General features: G+C 42.2%; 1 protein-coding gene across 2 annotated transcripts in view; it reads left to right on the top strand.

Annotated features, from left to right (window-relative positions):
• ABCC4 (ATP binding cassette subfamily C member 4 (PEL blood group)) overlaps positions 1-16,716 on the top strand; it is a 158,618-nt gene extending 141,902 nt beyond the window's left edge. For both annotated transcript variants that reach the window (XM_083435777.1, XM_083435776.1), the window contains exons 30-31: positions 10,029-10,163; positions 14,207-16,716. In XM_083435777.1, the coding sequence (XP_083291903.1) occupies positions 10,029-10,163; positions 14,207-14,314 (243 nt within the window). In that variant the 3' untranslated portion in view covers positions 14,315-16,716. The remainder of the gene's footprint in view (positions 1-10,028; positions 10,164-14,206) is intronic.
• Positions 16,717-25,199: the final 8,483 nt, after the last annotated feature.

The raw sequence follows: 25,199 nt of genomic DNA, 5'->3' as shown, positions 1-25,199 counted from the left end.
GATCTGATCTTCTGTCTCACCTCATCAAGACAATGTGTTGTTCACTTCTGAAACTAGTTTACAAAACCAGTAGAGTAGGCAGGTTTTCAGATTAGAATGTTAACATTCCACATTGTTTGTGCAAAAGCATGTGAAAAAAGCCGCAGTATTATTCGTTTGTTGAGGCCAATACTATCTTTGAGAAACACAAACAGCTGCCTTATATGCAGTCAAACCGGTGGTCCACCTTGCTCGGTATTTTCAACAGCCACTTTCCAGAGTTTAAGACAGGAGTCTTTCTTATATAGAGGAATTGAACTTGGAACCTTCTGACTGCAAAACTAAGCCATGGTCTCTCCCTTGTCCCTCGTGTTTCCCCTGCCCTTCCCCCCATTTGCTCCAAAAAATAAGAGTTTTGAAAATTCGATTTTACAGTTGCGCCATCTGTAATCCAGAGATTCAAGTATCCGTTATCTGCAAAAAGGGAAATCTATATCAAATATCACCGTTGGAGTCATCCTCTCAAGTTTTCCTAGTCTTTTTTTTAATATAATTTTTATTAAATTTTCTCTTTTACAATTTAGAATACTCATTTAAGCATCCTTAAAATATCAATGACTTCCCTTCTTCGCTTTCCATGGTTCATTTTGCATATCATAAATCCCTGCATATTTTACATAAACTAAGCCATTCAGTATTCCATTATTACATCCATCAAAACTTATTTATACTATAGAATTTATCTTAATGCTACCAACATTTTTAGGTGTACACAATTTCCCCCCATATATTCAATAAATATTTTCCAGTCTTCTCTAAACATATGTTCTTCTTGTTCTCTTGTACATATTCTTATAAGTTTAAGCTGCCATTCTTCTTTAGTTGGGACCTCGCTCGTTTTCCATTTTTCAGCTAATGAAACATAGGACACAGTAGTGGCATACATAAATAACCCTTTTTGACACCTGGGAATTTCTTTCTGAGTTGTCCCCAACAAAAAGGACTCTGTTGTTGTTGTTTTGTTAAAGTACTTTCAAACATTTTTTTCAATTCATTATGAATTATTTCCCAATACTCCTTTACCTTTTTACAGGTCCAGATTTTCCCAGTCTTATCGCCGCTCCACTGATTGATGAACAGTAGGCCTACTGCCCTTTCTGATGGTTCTTAAAACCTGTAATTGTGCCAGGAACACACAACTCCTTTCCAGGAGATGGGGAGTGGGAGGAAGTCACCTGGTAAACTGGGATGGTAAGACTTTGCCCACTGGGGAACGGCCATAGCTCAGTCGTGGAGCATCTGATTTGCATGCAGAAGGTCCCTCGTTCAATCCATGATGTCTTCAGTTAGGGCCGGGAGGTTCCCCTGCCAGAAACCCTGGAGAACTTCTTTCTGCCAGTCAGTGCTGACAGTTATGAGCTTGATGGACCAGTGGTCATGGCAGGTTCCTACATTCCACTGTTGCTGATAACTTGACTGCTTGGTTCATTTTAATTTGGGGAAGGCAGGATTGCTTGTCCCACTATTCTACTGTCCCTCTATCTAAGTGTATATGATCAGGAGTGGATACTTATTGTTCTTTTTCTGCTACCACTTTTTTATTTATTTATACTTTTCCAGTTTATCCATTTCACTAATTTTATACATTTCACTAATTTTACAATCATTTTGACATTTCAAAACTTGACTTCCTTCCCCCTCTTTTTGCAGTTCCTTAAATTTGTTTCTAACATCTTCTTGCATATCCAAATTAACTTAATTTTTTCATCACCTTAAAAATATACTCTTATAAAACTGCAGGTTGTTACAATAATCCTGCCAATGTTTTTATCCGTTTATAATTTATCTGTAAATATTTAATAAACCATTTCCATTCTTTTATAAAAGATTTGTTATCTTGATTCCTTATTCTTCTGGTAAGTTTCGCCATTTCTGCATAATCCGTAAATTTTCGTATCCATTCTTCTTTTGCTGGGACTTCTGCTTCTTTCCAATTTGGGGCAAGTAACATTCTTGCTGCTGTAGTTGCATATATGAATAAGTTTCTATACAGTTTAGGTACAGTGGTACCTCGCAAGACGAATGCCTCTCAAGACGAAAAACTCGCAAGACGAAAGAGTTTTCCGTTTTCTGAGTTGCTTCGCAAGACGGATTTCCCTATGGGCTTGCTTCGCAAGACGAAAACGTCTTGCGCCTTTTTTTTAAAACCGCCAATGCATTCCTATGGGAAACTGTCAATACACAGCGGTGCTTCACAAGACGAAAAAAACTCGCAGAACGAATTAATTTCGTCTTGTGAGGCACCACTGTAGTTCTGTCCCTATAATTCCCAAAAGAAAAGCTTATGGATTTTGGTGTGTTTTTTTAGAAAGGTTATTTTAAACATTCAACTGTTGCTGATAAATTGGCTGCTTGGTTCATTTTAATTTGGGGAAGGCAGGATTGCTTGTGCTGGGCACTGTTACACTACCTTAAGTGTATATGATCAGGAGTGGATACCTATTGTTCTAATATTCCAGCTGTACATCTTCCTGGAGACCACAGACCTAATTGCAGAATGATGACATTATTGCATTCGAGGGAGGGATTCCTGTGGAATAAACAGTTTGGAAGCTACAGATATTGCAGCTGAATTATTACTGAGAGAAGACCGGAGGGCTGGTTTTACTTTGATTTCGGACCAGTTGCCTTGGCCATCTGTTTGATTTCCAGACTCTCTTTTAGGTGCTAGATTAGTCACTCTCTATAAAGTGATAAAACAGCCTGGGCAATGGCTTTTCTGATCATCCATCTATTCCATCAGGTGCCACTCAGAGTCTATGCCCAAGGAAGCCTCTGATTCAATCAAAGGTGTCTTTGTGGAAGTGCCACAATTTGGGATTACATTTCCCAAAGACACCCACTAGGTAGCATTTCTTTCCAGTTTTAGAAGCCAAGTAAAACCCTATCTTTTCTACCAGGCTTTTGGAATACACTAGTGGAATAATTTGACCCCTGCTGTATGTCTTAGTTTTGTGACCCTATTAAGCAATAGGTGCAGTCCCATTGCTGCTGAAATAAAAGTTTCTCCTTTTATTGTGATTTTATTGTGGACTTTGGAGTTTCACTACATTGTTAAGTCCTGCATACATGATTCATTAACAGGTAGTGTGAGATACACGCCTTAGATTTGCTTTACATTCCTTAAATACTGTTAACTTCTGAGTTTTCAGCTCAAGGGATATTTGCTCTGATACCATCTAGTGGCTAGAAGGAAATAATGTGTGCGCTGAATCTATGTTTGGCTTTGTAGGTCATCTTGCAAGCGCTTTCCCCCCGTACAAACTACATTAATCTTTCCCCAACACTTTACCAGGTAAACAAAATATCCAGGTGTGTAACAGCTTTAGGCAAGATTGTGGCTTATTATGATTTGTGTTCTCCTTGGCAATTCTTACTGCTAAACAGCATGTGGGGAGTTTAGTTATGCAAATTTAGTTGAGCGGTGGAATTTTGGAATAGCATAGAGTTATTCTTCAAGGCAGTAGTTTTTAAACGTTCTACCTTCAGGGAACCCTTTGCATACCGACGTTCCTATTGAGCATTGTAAAAAAAAGTAGGGTTAGTATGTACTTTAGTAAAAGTGTTAGCATTGGATCAGGCTTGTCTCCTGTACATGATTTAGATTACAACTCTGATCAGCTCCAGTGTGTGTGTGTGTGTGTGTGTGTGTGTGTAATTTTTATTAAATTTTCTGTTTTACAATTTAAATTACTCATTTTGCATCCTTAAAATATGATTGACTTCCCTTCTTCTCTTTCCATGGTTCGTTTTGCATACCATAAATCCCTGCATATTTTACATAAACTAAACCATTCAGTATTCCATTATTACATTCATCAAAACCATCCATCCAACCGTTTTAAGGACTCCATTCCAGATTTGCATGGGATTTCCTCCTTAGCTTTCACTTCTCTCAGAGATGTCCTGTAAGGTAGCAGGTATGGATTTTCCCTAAGAGTTTACTCGTGAAAACTTTCTGACAGGTGAATATAGCTGCAAGGCACTGGAGTTTTCCTTCTCCTAGATGAGTCCCATCTGCCTCCCATTTCCCTCTACAACACTTGCAGTAACCACCATCTCGACCATTTGACCCACCACTGGTCTCGTCTGCTCAATCCACCAGAGTCTGTCTTTGCATGCAGGGGAAGTCCCTAACTCACCAAGGGTTTGAGACCCATCAGCTACCCTCACCTGGTTTAGCCAGCCAGTCAAAGCTATTTCCCAGGGCATGGCAACTGTCACATGCTGACAGCTTCTAGGAGCCACAGGTGAGAGCTCATAAAAACAAAGGTGGACAGACTACCCCAGAAGGAGCACAACATGTTCTCCACCAGAGGTACTACCCTTCCCAACATCCCATGCACTCCTTGGAGAGGTCACTTTGGTGCTGCTAATGCAGCAAAAACAACACAGGAGAGAGCAGTTACATATGAGTTACTGATCTCTGCAGCCATAGCAGGCGCTGTGATTCCCTAGCGCAGCCTTTCTCAACCTTGGGTCCCCAGATCTTGTTGAACTACAACTCCCATCACCCCTAGCTAGCAAGGCCAGAGCTCAGGGATGATGGGAGTTGTAGTCCAAGAACACATGGGGACCCACAGGTTGAGAACCGCTGCTCTAGCGGTTTAGCTTCATCCCCTGAGGTGCATGCCATTGTATCTTGAGACGGATAGATGCCAACAACAAGCTCTGAGTAAAACCCAATATCATGACTTTCAAAATGAAGAAAACCCAGTTGAGATAGCTCAGTTGGTTAGAGCGTGGTGCTGAAATGCTAAGGTTGCAGGTTCAATCCCCATATGAGACAGCTGTATATTCCTGCATTGCAGGGTATTGGACTAGATCAGGGATTGTCAACCTGGTCCCTACTGCCCACCAGTGAGCGTTTCAGGATTCTAGGTGGGTGGTAGGGGGTTCTACGGCACAAGCTGAATCTTCCTTCCATCGAGCACTGGTGGGCGGTAAGGAAATTTTACCATCAAGAAAGATGCATTAGTGGGCGCTAGGTATAAAAAGATTGACTACCCCTGGACTAGATGATTGTTAGGGTCCCTTCCAATTCTACAATTCTATGATATCACCAATGTTAATAAAACATTATTGGAGAATTTGATTTTTTATTTTTATGTCTGGTTGTTTGTTTTTGGTTTCTGCTTAATTAAAGAAATGGTTGCATTCTGGAATTCTTTGGATTTTTAAATGGCTAGGAGGAGTCGTGCAACCAGGAAAAATATAAAAGGGGGCAGTAGCAGGAGGCTAGGACAGCATCCTGAGAGCTGGTTAAACATTCAGATCTCATCTGTTCAGGTTTGGAGCATACCTGAAGCCACGTGAACAGCGCAATCGATACCTCTGTAGGAATAGTGGGAGCGAAGAAAAGGTCACACCAATTAATTTATATGAAATCTAGTACTCAAATCATGTTCTCCTGAGCTCAGGTTCTATGCTGGAATATTACTGCCTCCCTCTCCTTTTGGGTTATTCCTGTCTTGTCTTGCAGTGACTCTGAGTCTGTCTGGGTTATGAAGACAAATGTAGCAGTTGCATTCTGTGGCACTGTCTGGAGTAAAAAATTAAGTTGTCATGTTCCGTAGGAAGAGCTCTCTCCTCAATCTGGCTGTAATTTTGATGACAACACTAAAGTACACATAGTTCAGGGTTGGATTCTGCCGCTCTTTTCACTCCCCCCCCCACACCTTTGTTCCTCTGGGTTCATCTCCTAGAGTTCTCAGCCTGAGCAGGAATGTCAGAAACTTGGCCAAAGTATTAGGTTTTGATTATAATTTATATATGCGTTCGTTGGAATAGAAGCGCCTATCCCTTGCCCTAGGCCCTACTTTGACATCTGCGACTTGACATCAGGTGCTATTCTGAAATATAACATAATCGCACAAGAGGCTGCTCTTTTTTGGCTTCCCCACACCCCCTTCCCTTTAACCATTTCATTCCACAAAACTGGCAGCCCAGCGGCTGGAACATTTGCAGTCTTCGTGAAATCACACCTGATCTTTTCACCACTGCTTTCCCCTGCTGCTGCAGACGATCAATTGAAACATGGTTGGGAAATTAATTAAATTCCAAGTAAGCTGGGGACTCTGAAATGGGGTGGGGATCAAGCAGGTCACAGGCCCCTTAGATAAAACAACAACCCTGGCAGCTGCCTGGTCCCTTGTCTCATTTCGGTGCATCTGTGTGCACGCCTACTGCCAGATTTTGTATCCTCCGTTTTTTGTGGGGTGCCTGCATAAACATGGGAGCTGCCGCAGAATTAAGCACCTTATGTGTCCGATCTTTTGGTTATATTTGAAAGCAAATTTCTAACCCAAGTAGCCAGGGAGAAAGCCGAAGGACATGTGGGTGGTGCCATGGGAAATTCAAGAGGGGGCTGAGCAGGATTCTTTATCTTTGCCGCTCCATCCCAGCCCTCCAGTGCTGCTCATTCTGAACCTGCATAACTTGTGATCTGTCAAGCCAAATGAAGCCCACCAGGGAACAAGCCCGCTTGAGTGGGTCTGTGAAATTGAGGGAGGGGCTTGCCAAACATTTGGAGTGGAGAATGAGAAATTGGCAGATCACATTTTCTGAAAAACTTACAGTAGGCGAGTCAGAACACCAGCTATGTTGGATTATTTTTTATTTATTGAATTTATATTCCGCCCTATACCCGGGGGTCTCAGGGCAGTTCGACTTGTGGAATCATGGTATCCATATTTCAGCCACCAGCCCTCCAGGCTTTGTTTTGGAGTTAGGCGTAGCAATGATTGTAGTCTTTTGTTTTGGTGACACGGTGGCACTGTACTTCTGGTGTAGTGACGATAGTGAGGCATGTGTGAAACAAATCTTAGAAGCCACTTGATGTCTTTATATAGAAATTCTTAAAATATTCAGTATATATTTACACACGAGATATGGCTGCTGGGCTGCATTTGACTGGGTGGGTTACGTGTTATGCAAACCTGTTCTCTTCCCTGGGTTCTGCTTCAACAGGTTTCAATCCTAAATCCTTCTGCTATTCTCCTAGTCTTTGCCAATCCCAACAGGATACTTTTGAATCTCAGATTTGGAAGGCAAAACTAATGAAGCGATATCAGAAAATGTTCTTAATATTCATAATTCTCAATGCGGAGGTTTGTAGCACACTGTTGGCTATTTACTTTAACATCCTTGTAACTAAGGTGTTAGGGACACAGGTGGCGCTGTGGGTTAAACCACAGAGCCTAGGACTTGCCGATCAGAAGGTCGGCGGTTCGAATCCCTGTGATGGGGTGAGCTCCCGTTGCTCAGTCCCTGCTCCTGCCAACCTAGCAGTTCGAAAGCACATCAAAAGTGCAAGTAGATAAATAGGTACCGCTCCGGCGGGAAGGTAAACGGCGTTTCCGTGTGCTGCTCTGGTTCGCCAGAAGCGGCTTAGTCATGCTGGCCACATGACCTGGAAGCTGTATGCCGGCTCCCTCAGCCAATAAAGCGAGATGAGCACCGCAACCCCAGAGTCAGCCACGACTGGACCTAATGGTCAGGGGTCCCTTTACCTTTACCTAACTAAGGTGTTATAATAGAGCGGTAATAAAAATGGAGACAAATAAGAAACTGCATTTGTTTTCTGTCCATTTCAAACAAACGACCCATTTTGTCATGGCTTCTGGTTGTGCCTCATGCCATTTAAATATTCTAATCTGATGTTTGATTGAGGAATGTTACATATTTCAAAGTGAAAAATGTGTGTCACTTCACACGTGAACACGTCTCCCATCTCTACTTGACAACAGATTCGTTTTTCCTTTTCCTTTTGCAAAATGTCCGAAAACAAGTGGGGATATTCACTTTTTAGCACAATCTGTTCTTATTATGCTCTGGTTCATATGTGTTCATTTTAAGAAGGCAACAAAGTGAGGTTAGCAAGAAGAGTCTCCCCAGATCAGTAGCAGTTGTCAGTACCAAAAGCAACCTACAGCCATTTTCCTGTGTCATGTTCTAGATAGATAAGACCTGTAGCATCTCAAATTCTTTTTTGTGGGGGTCTGAGGTAGCACTGCATGACCATGTAGTTAGCACGAGACAAAAAAGATGGTTAGAAGTTGTTTTTGTCTGGGACGGTGTTCTGTTCTTGAAGCACAGCTGATACAGCCACCTAAAATCTTTTTTCATGCCGTGTTTTTAAAGAAGCAAATATATGGACTGGGGGTGAGACTTTTTATGCTCTATTTGGGGCCAAGCAAATATAACTTCTGTGAAGAGCGAAGCCTATATTTATAGACTAGATTTTCCCCTCTTTCATTTCAAAGGGAGTGGTTACACAATAAAGAGCTATCCTTCTTTAAAATTACACATTGAAATGCCGAATTATAGGACATCTTAATTGTTGTGCCAATACTGTGTGTACATGAAAGATTCAATTATCCTTAAACTCTGAATAAAGATTCTCTTAATTATGATTAACTGTAGTAAATAAAAGATTGCAATGAATATATAACATTGATAATGTATCATTGTATATGTTAAACAGGAGATAACAGTGGTGAGAAGTTAAAATACAGGTTGAGAATATTTGCAGTGTTGTATGATATTTATTGAGCTAAATGACACAGATACAGGCTACAGACCAAAGCATATTTAGTGGAGTAAAACCCACCAGTAGCAGGACAGAGATTTGAAGTGGCATTCACCTGACCTCCCAGCAGCTGAGTCACTGCATACCAGGAGGAAGAACTGACAAGGGAGGTCAGCGCAGTGCAAACCAACCAACAGGAACATCGGTTTGGCTCTGCTGGCGTGTTTGCACCACTGAGCCGAGTCTGGTGGATTTTAAGGTATCATAAGACCTGTGGTGGGGGCAGGAAGAGAAAAGCGGAGTTAGACTGGATCCTAAACTCATTCAGCTCAGACATATGACCTGGCAAACCTGGATAAGCTAAGCTGGCAAGAAGTGTGGTATAACTCAAACGCTGTTTTACAGGCTTGCTTGGCCTTTGCCAAGCTTAGGCCTGCCCCTAAATGGAATTTGGAACTAGCGAAACTTTATACTGGCTTAACTTACTGCCGGGCTGCTTTATGCCAGCTTCTTGTGTATAGTATTGCTCCCAAGCCCACTTAGGAGTAGGCCAATGTCTACTGCAAAGGACTGAGGAAGTCAAAAGATTTCAGATGCTGGCATTCCTGTTGTGTCAGCCATTGGGTGGCTCTGTGGTCTAAACCACTGAGCCTCTTGGGCTTCCCAGTCAGTAGGTCAGTGGTTCGAATCAACGTGACGGAGTGAGCTCCCATTGCTCTGTCCCAGCTCCTGCCAACCTAACAGTTTGAAAGCACACCAGTGCAAGTAGATAAATAGTTACTGCTGTGGTGGGAAGGTAAATGACGTTTCCGTGCACTCTGGCTTCCATCACAGTGTCCTGTTACGCCAGAAGCAGTTTAGTCATGCTGGCCACATGACCCGAAAAGCTGTTTGTGGACAAACACCAGCTCCTTCGCCCTGAAAGCAAGATGAGCGCCGCAACCCCATAGTCGCCTTTGATTGGACTTAACTGCCCAGGGATCCTTGACCCTTTACCTTTTTTTTCCACTACATGAGTGCCTTAATGACATATTTCTAGTAGTTTGGCTCTTGCAGTATATACTCTATTTAAAAAAATAATAATTATATGTATGGCCCTGAAAATCAGGGCCGAAATGGGGGGGGGGGGATATGAGTGGCAGCAAACCACTGCAATTGCATCCTGCTTGTAGCCCCAGTTTCCCACCTCTGGCTATTGTGAGAGCAGGATTCTGGGCTAGTCCTTCCTCAAAGCCTGCCACTATAGAACCTTCACATATAACAACTAAATAATGGTAAGTTACGGTATGTTGCTAAACAGTAGTTTACAGCACTAATTTACTTTTCCTGTTGAAAGTGAATCTGGAGCATTCATCTCTCGGGCCATAAAATTCATGCGCATGTGAAATCATAGTACTTGTTTTTGTTGTTGCCAAACTTCACCTGTTGTTAACTGGCTTGCTTTCCGCTGACTCATCAGGTTTTGGATTCAGGACGTCTGAAAGAATATGATGAGCCGTACATTTTGCTCCAAGAAAAGGAGAGCCTGTTTTACAAGATGGTTCAACAAGTGGGCAAGGCCGAAGCTGCATCCATAATGGAAACAGCAAAACAGGTAAGGCTGTTCTCCGCCTCTCCCTACCCCTGCTAAAATGTTGTAATTAAGTTTGTCTCAACAATTTACTTTTCACAAGTTAGCACATTCAGTATTTCAGAAAACCCCATCCTCTCCACTATAGTTAAAGGTCTCGTGGCTTTTCAGTTATAAACTCTTGTTTTTCAGCGCTTTATTACTGGGATTTAGAATAATATATACCCAGAGCTGAAAATGACATGCTGCCATTGCAGACAACAACTATGCTTGGGATTGTTTGTTTTTATATCTGCGGGGAAGATAATACATACTCTAGTCCTAGACACGCTGTGCTTTTCCCTGACCACCGTGTTGCAAATTGAAGCTGGGGTTGCAATGAAGATTCACTGTGCTCCTAGAGCCCATGCTTTTTTTTTGTCCAGCAAATCTGCAGTTTATGCCTGTGCTATGCAAGCTACAAGAAAACTCCATATCCAATGTGAATATATAGTATTCTTTAAAGCACTAGTTTTTCCTCTGATTCTTTGGGCAAAAACAACAGCAACTCCACACTGAATCCATTTCCCAATCTCTAATGATATTTTGTTCTTGCTGCCTTGCACATAAGCTCAATAAAATCCTTCCTGGCCTGCTTGTGTACTCATTCATATAAAATATTTGGCCTGGAAAAGGCAGTGGGTGGGGAGCTAATAAACTCTTCCAAATATGACAAATGTTTCCCAACCTTGGCAACAGTAAATCGCTTTTATTCACCACGGATAACCAGGTAAATGGCTATTTACAGTACTCAGGGCTGACCCCACAATGAGAGGGGATAAGGCAATTGTTTTCATGCAGCAGGAGAGAAGCAAATTGGTTCCTTACCCCAGCTCTCCATTTGCCACACTATTGGGTGTACTGGATGGGTTGCAGGCCAGGAAGAAGGGGTGGTGGCAGAGAAGCTCCCTGCCCTGCTACCACTCAAACAACAACAAGGCCTGATGTCAAACGGGGCAACAGCAGCGAAGCATCAGGCACTGCTACTGCTGCCGCAAAGAAGAGTAGTACGGTAGCAGTGGCAGGAAGAAGATAAGGAGCCCCACATTTGGCAGCCCTCACCCTTGCACTGATCCCTGATCCTGAATTCTTAGGCAGCGAAAGAATTTAATATGTCAACTTACTGACATTTTAAGGGCCTAAGCCCTTAGCCGCAGTTAGCAGGCCTCAGGATTATGTTCTCCACAAACACACACACATCAGTTGATCTGTGCAGTTAATCCTAACCAGGGTTTACGATGAACCATTTTAAAATGGTTTCAAACTCTTGGTTTCAACTGGTCATCCTTGATCCCCGTTCTTTAACCATGGCCCTCTTTTAAATAAGAGGAAAGAAGAAGGAGGCTTTGATGAATGGAGAGTAGATAGTGTCATTAAGCAAACAAACAGCTCTTCTGGAGAAGCTCTGAAATTGCTGCAACCAGAGGTTTATTGGAAAAGTATAGAAAGGGTTGAATTTTTGGTTCAGTGCTTGGAAAGCTGAACCAGGCAAGCCCTGTGGTTCCTCCCAAAGCTTTGATTCTGTGTAGGTATGTTGAGCAAAGATTAAAATTTTAGCTACTGCAAGTAACGCCTTTTAAAAGTGTTTTTAATGTAGTCATTGTGATCTTTATTTCATAGTATCCTCGTTTCTTTGAAGTGCCAGGGATCTCTCGCTCATATATCTTCCAGTATTAAGACTCTAACTCAACTAAATGCTTTTTCTTCTCCTTTCCACCCTGAGATGCTTTCAGCGAGGGCTGAAAGGCCGCTGCTGCTTTCATTCTGTCCTAGGGTAATGTGGCAGAGTCTCACTATTAACACTCTTAAAAGAAGCTCACTTTTTCACCTTGGGTTAAAATACTATCTTAAAATGCATCTTCTGCCATTGCAGCCAGCAGCCAATGATGCAAGAGGGGGAGGAGTTATGTACAGTGTGGTTACAAAGTGGGGAGGGGGCAAAGAGTCAAGGAGTGGTGGGAGCACCATGTTTCTTGTTCGGTCCCAGGTCTTCAGAACTTCCTCAGCAAAAGCTGTGGACGGGTAACAAGTTTCCTTCCCCTAAAAAACAACTTCTAGGGAGCATCTGATCTCGTAGTGGATCTTTCCACTACAGGAAAGAGGCATCCTGATTGCTACTAGAATATGAGACTAAAGTAGGAAAATTGCACTAAAGGGTAGGGGGAAATAGCAGCCCTTTCAGATTCCTGTAGCCTGGTGCACAAAAAAGTGTTGCAATAGTCACAGCTCTGACGTCACATGCCTAAAACGGTGGGAGCAGCTATGAACGCTTATCTCACAGAAATCACTTAGGTTACCTGTAGATTTCACCTTGCAATATTCTTTCTTTGAGGGCTAGTGACTTGCTTTGAAATGAAATGAAATGAAAGCTCAGAGTCTGGGCTCTGGGCCTGGTAACCCATACAACAGTACTCTCTGTGGTCCTGATACGCCAGTACTTTTGGTAGACCCTGGCTACTACATGTACCATTTGAGCCTGAAATTATAAAAGCTCCATGGTAGGCACTGGATTTCATCCCACAGAACCCCAAGAGATTGTATTTTTTTAACTGGAGTTGCCAACTCTTTTTGTGGAAACATCACATTGGGGGAACCTGTGATAAGGAAAGTGTCTTCTGTTGAATTTCTGCACAGTTCTTAAGAACAGGAGCCCTGTCTGATAATAAATTGGCAACCAGGGGTGTTCAAAAGCCATTTCCGTTGTAGTTGTGTTGCATCTTAGAACATGAAATTCCCATAGCATGCAAGAGGAGTTCATTGCGCGCACACACACACACACACACACACACACATATATATATAAAATCCTTCACCAACATGTTGTCATTTTCTGGGCTATAACTCTCACCAGCTCTACTTTGGAGGGTCCACGTTGGCAAAGATTGGCTTACATATAAGAGCGTTCACTGGATGGTGGCCTTTCTATGTAAATTAAAAGAACGATTTATTAACAGCTTTACTGGAACATACCCAAACAACTCAAATTACTAAAGATTAGGGTTTCATGCTCTCATTTCATGGCAGCATGAATATTAGGCCTAGCTCATGACACATGTCAGCCGCGGGGAAGATAGTATATTTTGTGTGTGTTTTAAAGGCTCAAACAAAACTTTTCACATTCTTCTTTGGGGGGAAAATACATTTTGAAGTCCTTTTTCACCCAAACACATTTTCCGATAAGAGCACACAAGTCTTGACATTATTTCATTTTGTTACACGCATCTGTCAGGGAGCAGAGATATGATACAGCTACTAAAAACTGGTGATTGTGGAACAGTGAAACTTGACAGCATTTCATTTCCTTTATGTTCTGATTATACATTTATCAGGAAACCTGTATCTCTGGCAGTTCAGCTAGAAATTGGTAGAATTCAAGAACTCAAAGGCTCGGCAAAGAACTGTCCTATTATTTGGTATCATCTTACATTTTAGAGAAGTTGCTTGGTGGAGCCTTTGTTACGGCTCTCCCTTTCCCTTTCATTATTGTGGCACCCTATCCCCAGATCACATTTCTATAAGGCTCTATGACTCCTCCACGGCGCAAATTAAACGCTGGGATCTTTCATACGTACATCCCGAAGTTTCAATGGTTGTCAATCATAGTTTGTAAAATGCAGGGATTACAACCTTGATATTAACATCCAAATCCATTGTGCTTATTTTTATGTGTGAAAATGAAAAGCCCTTGTGCAGACACTAGATTTTGAGGCTGCTTTGTCGTCCTGTTTTTAATTTATCTCCATTTCTGAGCCGGTAAAAGGATTTTATTTATCTGTTTAATGTCAAATGATAAAGTTATCAGTTGATCTGAATTATTAGCACTTTGAGTGGGAATAGCAGGCATGTATGTTGATACACCGCAGCTTGGCTGCAAGTTGTTGGAAGAGCAGAAGACAGTTTTGCTAATTTTAAAGGAAAATATATGTATTACAACTGTGTCCTTCTCCCATTGATATGCATCCTTTAGTTGCAGTATGTAGAACAAGCTGCTTTATGAAACTAACATAGAGCTTTCCCCTCCTCCCTAGGTTTATTTTAAGAAGAATTACCCTGAAGTTATTCCAAACGGCCAAGCAGCCACCAACTCATCAGCCGATGATTCACAAGGATTAATTATTTTTGAGACTGCACTATGATCCCAAGCAATTATGGGTGCTGGATTTTGTTTTTTAGCAGAATGTAATGCTAATACGATGTAAACCAAATATTGCTCTTAATTGAAAAGACTGTTTTTGCACTGAATAGCTACTTGTTATATTTTGGGGGAGGGGGAGTTTTGCGTTACTCCTGTTCCTTGCATTTGAATGTAATGCAGTTCAATATTTTTTTAAAAAAGACAGTACATTTTGAATCTCTCTTTGTAACTGCTTGATCCTGTGGAATTAGCAGCAGAAGATTGCCCCAGAATATGTATAGCCATATTCTATGCTGGCCAACCGAGACCTGGGAAATCCTGATTTTTCTCAACTCCCATAAAAGTGCCTTGACGCCAGGAGTACTGCACAGAAAGATTTCACTCCTGATCATATCTCCTGGATTCGTAGGTTGCTACATAAAGATGCTCTTGATACAGTGGTGCTGTGCTGGAAAGAATGGCGCTGTTGTGGCAATGCTTAAGTTTTCTCCTGCATGAGCATTACTTTCAGTCAGGGTTAGAGCTCTGTGGCATCACTGCACTGGCAGAAGTCCCTTTAAACGTGAACCTGTCGTTTCAGAGTGCAGTCGAATGCTGCAAAGAAGGTCTTGCGCCATTTGCAGCACATTGAAACAGAACGCAGTGGGCCACCTTTCATGCCCTCCTAAGAATCTGGTGGGCTGCACTTGGCTCGATGGGTCACAAATCATACAGGCCTTCTATACAGAAATGAAGCACACAAATACATACACTGTTTGCTTGTTTACTACTGTAGATACGTTTGAACCACCGGTGCAGGGCACCTCCTGCTTTGAAATTTCTCAGGTTGGAAATAAAGAATGTATTTTTTTTTTAGCTTTGCATATCGAAGGAAGGCAAATGAAGATGTTCTACTTGGCCTAACAAATGCGTATTTGCAAATCCTTAGCTGCATCCATTTTATACCAGACCAAAGTTATTTCTCTGGAGGGGAGTTCTCCGCTTCCTTGTCTTTTAAACTTGTTTTAAGTGGGCAATGATATCCCAAACAGAAATGCAACACAAACAGTTGGCAGTTTTCATTTTCAAGAAGCTTAGGCATACAAGAAATTCCTCCAGTACCTAGTTTGCCTTTGTATGCTTACAATAGACACTTTCAGAGCAATAAATCAGGAGATGATGAGATATCACTAAGGCTGGGTTAAGGAAAACGGCTACTTAACAAACCTTACAGTGCTTTTCATGTGACTTCCCAGGTTGCACATTTCGTCATCCTGACCAGTTCACAGTTACTGGTCAGGAGTGGGCTTTCTGTACCTTCCTCCCAAACTATCCTTGGAATGGAGGAATATTGTGGGAAGAACCATCCAAGAGTTGGAGTCTGGACTGAAATGGTGGTTGTTACGTTAGTATGGTCCTTCTGCAAGAATCCTACCTATTGCAGGGATGGTGTGTCCTGTTTCAACCTCATGAGGAGAATTGGAAAGTTCTGTTTTGCCACTCCTGCCGCCACCTGCCCTGCCACCTCCACTGCTGATGCAGACGTGGCGCTGCCATCAGTGCCAATTTGGGGCAAGATCGTGCCGATTTGGGGGTGAAATCTCACCCCAAATGGACACAGTCTTGCCCAAAATCCATGCGTGCTTCCTGGGGGGCTTCTGACACCAAAGTAGTGGCATTACCCTGGCTAATTATCGGGGCGGCTCTGCACCTATGTGGCTGTGTTGTGGCTACATTCCTAGGTTGGCATGGGGGAAAGACACAGGAAAGAATATCCCATGCCAAGACAAGAATAGTGGGAATTAAGCCACTGTAATAGCCCGTCAACTAGTAGGGATGGTTTGCACCACACATCTGCTAGCACCTAATTAGAAATATAAGGAAGCACCAGGGACGTTGAATTCTTACCAGTTGACAGTGGGTTACAGGCTGCTGTCTTACAAAGCAGTTACATGTACACTTTTCTAGTGCTGTATTCAACCACTGACTGAAGGCACAGTCCCTAGGTAAGGCTAAGTACCGCTGGGGTTGTGATATTTGTGCTAATTGGCAGTGGGTCTTGGTGTGTGGGGGTGTTGCAAATATTCATCATCAGCCACACATTATGGGAAATACAGTTATTGGCCAAACATTCCCAGCTCAAGTTTTGTGTAAAGAATAACAACCATGGCGATGCTATTCAAGCATCTGTTGAATGATGGAAGTCTATACAAAAGAATGTTGTAATATTTTGTGTGGCTGTCAGCGCACACGTGTTAAAATAACTTCCCTTTCCTCTTTAGTAAGCATTTAATCGCAATGTTTTGCCAACGTTGATACATAGAAAATTCTCTCTGGTCAAGTTATGAATGCATTGTTTGCATTTATTGTGCCTTACTGGATTTCAAGCCAAACTTATTTGAAAATACAACAATTTTAAATCCATATTGTGTTCTTGTTTCTCTTAAAGGTCTTTTACACATAATTGCAATTGTTATCTGTGTCTCGACTGTACCACTGTTCTTCCATATTGGAGTGGGGGGGGGACTGAACATAGAAAATTTGTTCATATCAAGGAGATTGGCTAGGCTAGAAACAGATATCTGCTATTTTATGTGGAGCTATTTTTTATGATGAAGCATCCCCTAGCTGTATCATGAAGTGGTAAGATGTGCCCCATTGTCTCTAAGAGTTTTGCCATCATAAACACATCGACGCACACCAAAGTGTGAAGACGAAGGGTGTTTTTATAAATTGTACCTGGCACAGAAACTTTCCCAACTTCCTCTTCTTTGAGCCAGCGAGAAATATCTTAAGGGATTAGGTGTACTGGGAGCGGCATTTATCATAGGTAGAATACCCTCCTTGTGGGACGCGGGTGGCGCTGTGGGTAAAACCTCAGTGCCTAGGACTGCCGATCGCATGGTCGGCGGTTCGAATCCCCGCGGTGGGGTGCGCTCCCGTCGTTCGGTCCCAGCGCCTGCCAACCTAGCAGTTCGAAAGCACCTCCGGGTGCAAGTAGATAAATAGGGACCGCTTACCAGCGGGAAGGTAAACGGCGTTCCGTGTGCTGCGCTGGCTCACCAGATGCAGCTTGTCACGCTGGCCACGTGACCCGGAAGTGTCTCCGGACAGCGCTGGCTCCCGGCCTTTAGAGTGAGATGAGCGCACAACCCTAGAGTCTGTCAAGACTGGCCCGAACGGGCAGGGGTACCTTTACCTTTACCTAGAAGACCCTCCTTAAATAGGAGTACTGGCCATTCCTTGGCCTTTTGGTTTGATTGCTACTCATTTAAGCTCTTTCCTCCGGGTTGACATCCTCTGGAACAGTGGGGGAGGCAAGTTTTGATCTGGAACCCCCAGAATTATTCATACTATGCACCTCAACACTATTATAGTACTTAAAGGATCATGGGCATCCTGTCTAAACCTAACATGCTTGCAAGTACTTCAGAGGATTAACCTTTTTCCATTTTTGTTATATCTGTCTCCGACGAGCCCTTTGAGGATCAACTAGGAGAGAAATTAGATTCAGTTTGAATTTAAAGGTGAACCTACCTAATTTGCACTATCTGAAATGATATGCAAATTGCAACACGGCCATCCTTTGAAAATTGCATTTATCTGAATTTTGCAATGCAGTTCATCAGCTAAGTGATGTGTGCAAAAATGTTTAGTGCATTAAAAAATCGTTGTAAGTGAAAATTGCTGGTCAAAAATGTGTATATATTAGGAAAAATTCACACTGAAATGATGAATTTTCAGGAGGACTTTTTTCTTTCTTTCAAAAAAAGTTAGCAAACTGATGTGGAAATGTGGATTGGAAAAACAAGCAAGTGCAAAAAAAGAAAATTGACAGAGTCTACCATCCCTGGGATCAATACCTTAGATTTCGGAAAGGCCCAATGTACTTTGAATTACTCATTGTAAAGGTTTTCAAAGAGCTAAAATCTTTTCCTTGTTGAAAAAAGACATGTTTCTGAATGTAAGTAAAGGTAACTGAAGACCGTAATAATCACCAAAATGTTTGAAATTCAGATGCCTTGCTTAGACTTGTGGAAGATCTGTAAATTACAACAAACCTGTGTGAGAAGCCTGGGTTCAAACCACAACTCATATCGCCGCAGTCCATAAAAGGGCTATTCAAGGCTCCCAGATCATGAGACGAAACCAATAAACTTTAATTTTATGTGTCCGTTGCTGGTGGTTGGAAGGCAAGCAGGGGTTGAGCAATCCAGGAGCACCTCAGTTTGCCTGAACAACCTGTTGCATATCCAGAGGCAGGAGCTTTGGACAACCTGGTGGAACCTCATTGGGCCCTTGTGCCACTTGCTCCCTGCTCAACTCAAGGTCTGCAGTACCACCCTTTGACCATCTGCAGTGGTGGCACTGCAGCACAACGCAAGACCAGGCATTCCTCTAAAATGCTGCCATGGCACTGCAGAATACAAGACCTTGGGCTGCAAGCTGTTGATACCTGTTTTGATAGTCCTGGTACCTGGATTTTTGTTTGATGTGTAGAGCACAGCTGGGGTGGTTTTTTGCCTAGTCAAATCTTATTGTAATAATGAGAACCAGAATGCCAAATTTGACTGGGTAAGGAATACAGAACGTGGTCACGCTGGTGTAAGAAAATTACGCCTTTAAGTAATTGAGTATAATAACGGTGCATTCTCTTACACATTTTGCTTGGTTTTGTCTCCAGTGCTTTCTGGACTCTGGTATGACGAAACAAAACTATTTTCTTTAAAATGCTTCCACCTATAAAAGGTAAAGGTATAGGACCGCTGGGTGGTCCAGAGTGACTGGGGAAACCCAGTCAGATGGGCAGGGCATGTATGTTCAGTGGTACCTTGGGTTGAGAACTTAATTCGTTCTAGAGGTCCATTCTTAACCTGAAACTATTCTTAACCAGAGGTACCGCTTTAGCTAATGGGGCCTCACGCTGCCGCCGCACCGTCGGAGCACAATTTCTGTTCTCATCCTGAAGCAAAGTTCTTAACCCGAGGTACTATTTCTGGGTTAGCAGAGTCTGTAACCTGAAGCGTCTGTAACCCGAGGTACCACTGTATGTATGTATGTATGTATGATAATGATAATAATATGTTGAAGAATGTTTCTGTTGGGCTGAATTACTTTTTCCCCTCTCCTTGATGGTTTCACAGTATATCAGTCTCAGAATTAAAGCTGAGGGTTCTTTCATTGACTGGGAATAACTGACCTTGGATTTTCCATCTTTCATCAATGGAAGTAACTTTTTAAGAAAACCCGTAACCTGCTCCAGACCATGTTTTCTAATATTCAAGAGCGATGTCTGTATCAGCTGCCAGATTGTCTGTAGCAACCTTGTAAATTGTGCCAAATTTAATTACTACTGCTACTACTTTTCAATGATCTGGAATTTTTTTTTTTTTAGTGGTTGATTTTTTAGCAGTTATCACTTAAGCAACAATTGCAATTGTCAGTGTTTTTGAAGCACAGCAATTGTATTAAACTTATTGGCTTGGATAAACATCCATTTGTGCCTTGGATCTCCAGTCATCTTTCTGCTGCAGCAACCTCATGGCCTTCTCTCAAAAGCTCTAGAGCAGTGTTCCCCAACCTTGGGCCTCCAGCTGTTTTTGGACTACAACTCCCATCATCCCTCGCTAGCCAGACAAGTGGTCAAGGATGATGGGAATTGTAGTCCAAAAACAGCTGGAGGCCCAAGGTTGGGCAACACTGCTCTAGAGGACCCTCCAGGGTAAATGTGGTATGAAGACAGACACTGCTGAGTGGCCCAAATTCTCAAGTGGGAGTTGGGATCCAGGCCATAGCTTTCCCATTCCTTAGAAGAGGCAGGGGGAGCTAATATTAAGCAACAGAAACCTAACATCTAACGGCACTGAGAAACGTTCCCAACACATACATCATTTCTTGGTAGCCTCCATTCGATTCTCAGGGTTTTACATTTCGGTATCTATTACACTGACATCAGTTGCATAAAGCCAGGATTATCCTGTCAAAACACGTTAAAACAGCACATTCAGCAGCCTCGCAGATACCTAACATTTTTGTTAGCATTCTAAAAGCTACAATATCAAATTGATTCAGGTAAGCAAAATATGTTGTTTTTATGACCTGATATAGCAAGATGTGTCTTCCTTACAGGAAGAAGTCTGAAATGTCTCTTGCTTTCTGCTCTCATGAGTAGCCACATCACCTTGGAATCAATTTATGATGAAATGATTTCATATTTAACGCTGTTGAACCAATGCATGCAAATCTCCTTAGTACTGAAGAATATTTTGGGCCAGTCTAAAGATTGTTCATTATTATTTATTAGTAGATGCATTTTTGCATTAAAATATGCAAATGACATATTTGTAAAAGCAGCTATACATCTGATGTTAAATTAAATCACAAGAAATGTATCATTGTAAAACAAAAATCTAAGTTAGATTGAGACTGATGCAATGTAGAAATTACCCAGAGTCCACAGTGGATTATATTATCAAAATGTGACTGTAGTGATTTGCCCCTCAAGGCTCAGCTTTGACCTTTGAACTTCATGCTAATGTTGAAAATGAAGGTTCATCACCATATATATATATTAGCATGATTGTGTTGCACAAAACCTCACTCAAAAAGAATAAAGCTTTAAAGGTCAGCACCAACACTTTGATTTATGCTCGGAAACGTACTGGGAGCCAACGTAGGTCTTTCAGGACTGGTGTTATATGGTCTCGGCGGCCATTCCCAGTTACCAGTCTTGCTGCCACATTCTGGATTAGTCGTAGTTTCCTTCAAAGGTAGCCCCATGTAGAGCGCATTGCAGTAGTCCAAGCGGGAGATAATCAGAGCAGGCACCACTCTGGCGAGACAGTCTGTGGGCAGGTAGGGTCTCAGCCTGTAGACCAGATGGAGCTGGTAGACAGCTGCTCTGGACACATACAACTCCCATATTTAGACATGACCTGTAGTGCCTGTACTCTCTATCACTGATAGAAATTAATGGTGATCTCAGAATTGGGGAAAGTTATCACACTCATACCTGCTGACAACTAAATGGATTGCCCAACTGTTGTGAAGCACATCAAGGATTCTTCTCGGTTAGTCATCAATGGGCATCCCTTTGGGTAAGCTGACACAAGCAAACACTGGTGGGGTTTTTGCCAATTCTTTGTTCAACAACTGAAACGCACAAAGCGAATATTCAAATGAGTTGCCATTGAGAAAGCAAATCAAGACTTGTAGGCATGAGAAACACATACAGCTCTCCGCACCAGAGAATAACTTTCTGGCATTGCCTGAGAATAAGGAAGATCTTGCTCCCTTCCTTCTCACCTCTCTTGTCGTCGCTGCAGGATTTGAGGATGAAAGGAAGGTGTTGAGCAACATCTATTAATGCAGCACAACAGCAGTTAGGAGCAAGAGTTTGGAGGAACCACTGGTAAGTGATACGGACTTTCACAGCTTGCAGTTAGCAGCCGTGCTGATGTAGTTTCTGCTTGACACAGACATATTCTTCTGCTGCACAATTCCAACAAGATGAAGTGTGTTAAGTTGTGGGTGAACATATCAGATGACACAGTAATTCTTCAAACAGCTCTTGTTTATTCACAGGCCAGAACAGAACTGAACTGAAGAGCTCAGTCAGCCTGCTTATATAGAGCTCCACTAGAACGCAACAGTAACCATTTTTGTAACTATGCAATCACTGAACGTCACTTTCAATCCCTTATTTGCATATGTGGACCTGAGTGAAAACTATCTACAGTATCCCCTTGCTGGCCCAGAGTGAGAACTTCAGTACATAACAAAGTGGACCATGGTGTGGTTGTTGTTGGCTAGCACTGAGGAAGAGGGCATGTTCTGGTCCACATGGCCTCCAGCCAGCTGTCAGTGGCTGAAAAGGCCAATATCACTAGTACTGTATGCTATTGAAGACCGTGTGTCGCCTCCTGCAGTGTGACTCTAACAAAACATGTAGTGTAGAAAACATTGAAAGAGCTCAAGAAGGATTTTTTTAAAAAAGGACTCAAATTGCAGGTTACATGCAGACCCATATATATATATATATTGACAGCACCATTCTTTCAGCCAGTGTAACATGTAATTTGTAAGCCACATGGAATAAATAAAGACATTTGTTTTCTCCAGTATGCGAAATGTTTTGTGCAATCAAAACATTTTACAGAACAAGGCCATTTAAAAGCATTCATATCTTTTGAGGGTGTTATGATGGGCAGCAACACTGAATTTGTGAATGGATGTTCACAAATTTTTGGTACATAACTCCTATGGATTTTGGAAAAACATGAAAGGGCCAATTCACTGATCGACTGTTTCCTTCAAGCTCCTATGCAGGCCCAGAACAGAGAAGCAGCAGCTCAAGTCTTGGACACCATCTTGACTTTCTGGGATTTCAGTTGAGAAATCGTTTTGGGAACAGTGGTTTTCAGATTCAACTTTTTCAAATTAATCTAGAAAAATGGGTTCCCCAAAATTATTTCCTCTTGCATTTGGGGGAAAAATTTGTCCAGTCTACATGGAGACTGTTCCAATATTTACTTACTAAGTATCTGCTCGTTCACTTCTAAAATAACCCGTTGTCTGGTAGTTAGAAATAACTATAGGTTTGGGGATTTTAAAATATTTTTGTTTTTGCACACAATGTTTCGTAAGGCAGTATTGTCTATGTTCATGTGTTTTAATGTGAGTGTCTTTGTTTTTAGAACAGAAGGTGCAATTTTAATAGTTGATTTCAACCCAAAGCCTTGTTGCACAACATAGTCCGTGTTACAAATAAAGTGATGTGACAAAAGGTTTGTGAGTTTATTGCATAGTTAATTATTCCACCAGCATCTGGGGATTTTGCAAGGAGCAGTCTTGATGTCTCTGCACATGTACGAAATGGCCAGGTCTTTCATCATTCAGAGGATCACGCTGATAATCAGCTTTAACTCCATTGTGTGCATCTTTTCATATTTTCCTCACTTTGCTTATCTGATTCTAGTGGGAGGTATCAAAGGTTTTTTTAAAAAACCCTAAACATTAACACCATATCATTAACTATGGCCCTCTAGCACTTTAGCAAGCCCATTAGATAGGGTTTTCTTTTCGGAGAGAGAGTGTTTTTGTGTATCATGGAAGCAACTGGGCATTGTGACTTAATTTGTGTTGAGAAGTGAGAGAGATCAATAATGGTGAAGTTCAGGGTGTAAGTCTCCTTAGCAGAAAGTGGAAATCATTCAAATGGATCATTTGCTTCTTGACCATCAATCTAGAAGCGCCCCAAGTATTATTTCAAAAAGCTGAAAGCATTTCATCAAAACTGTCTTGGTTTTCTTTGCAGCATTCCCATAAAGTAAAGTAAAGGGTAAAGGGACCCCTGACCATTAGGTCCAGTCGTGACCAACTCTGGGGTTGCGGCGCTCATCTCGCTTTATTGGCCGAGGGAGCTGGCGTACAGCTTCCGGGTCATGTGGCCAGCATGACTAAGCCGCTTCTGGCGAATCAGAGCAGCGTATGGAAACGCTGTTTACCTTCCCGCTGGAGCGGTACCTATTTATCTACTTGCACTTTGACGTGCTTTCAAACTGTTAGGTTGGCAGGAGCAGGGACCGAGCAACGGGAGCTCACCCCATCGCGGAGATTTGAACCGCCGACCTTCTGATCAGCAAGTCCAAGGCTCAGTGGTTTAATCCACAGCGCTACCTATAAGGTAGGCCAATGTTTTTACCTCCCTACTGCAGATGGCGAACAACGATTAACATGTTGGCATCTTTCTGTCTCAGGAGACAACGGAAGAATGCACCTTTGGGAGTGAAGTCAAACTGTTGCAGAGTTATAGCGCCTGCTGTGGCTGTAGAGACCGATATTGGCGAGACATGTTTTGTTGCAGCCAGACCAGATGAAGGCATCCAATTGCGCCGCTGCAGATGCACGATTGTGTTTCTTCTCTCTGCGCTTCTCTCAGAGGTCATTCCTCCTCTGGTCCCTGCAATCCTATATACACTTGCCTGGGAATAAGCCCCATTGATTCAATGAGACTTGGTTCTGAGCAGATGTCTATGGGATTGCACTATAAGACACTCAGCACTATGAGAGACTTTCGCAGGGTTATGTAATCAGCTATTTGCTGAAATATTTGAAGAAGGAACTGGCTTAAGAGTGTGGTTTGTTCATGGTGAATAAACCATAGTTAAGCTACTGTGACACTTTTTTTTCAGAATGCAAGATGGCTTTGCTTGGAGGGAACGCTGGTTGTCTAAAAATCAACTGGGTGCTACACTGATGACATTGGGTGAACATTGAACCAGCCGGAGGGCCTTCTCGGTAGTGGCGCCCGCCCTGTGGAATGTCCTCCCATCAGATGTCAAGGAAATAAATAACTATCTGACTTTTAGAAGACATCTGTTTAGGGACGTTTTCAATGTTTAATGGTTTATCGTGTTTTTAATATTCTGTTGGGAGCCGCTCAGAGTAGCTGAGGAAACCCAGCCAGATGGGCTGGGTATAAATTAATTACTACTACTACTACTACACATATAGAAATCATTGGGACCTGAGATTTCAGTAGGCTTACTCTGAGAAAGACTGAAGTTGGATGATATCTCATGTTTTCACAATCTTCCTACCTTGTGGGCCCCATACTGAAACAGACATTCTAGCAAGAGGGGAAGGAAGTAAAAAAGACACAGTTCATTCCCCCCCCCAGTGTATTCCCTAATACCATTTTTCATCTTGTATACAATACAGTATACCTCATGCTTAGCTTTAAATTGGAAAAGGCTCTGAGTTGTATTTATGACCTCTCTTAGGAAATAGGATTTCAAATGTGCTGACTTGTTTGAAAACATGTCTTGTTTGCATGAAGACTGTACAGCAGTTGAAGAATCTGTTTACTTGCAATGCTGCTTTTGCATTGGGAAAAGATTAATACA

Source organism: Podarcis tiliguerta, assembly GCF_965153285.1.
Source record: "Podarcis tiliguerta genome assembly, chromosome: 4".
NCBI classification, from domain to species: Eukaryota; Metazoa; Chordata; class Lepidosauria; order Squamata; family Lacertidae; genus Podarcis; species Podarcis tiliguerta.
This window is presented reverse-complemented; position numbering and strand designations above follow the sequence as displayed.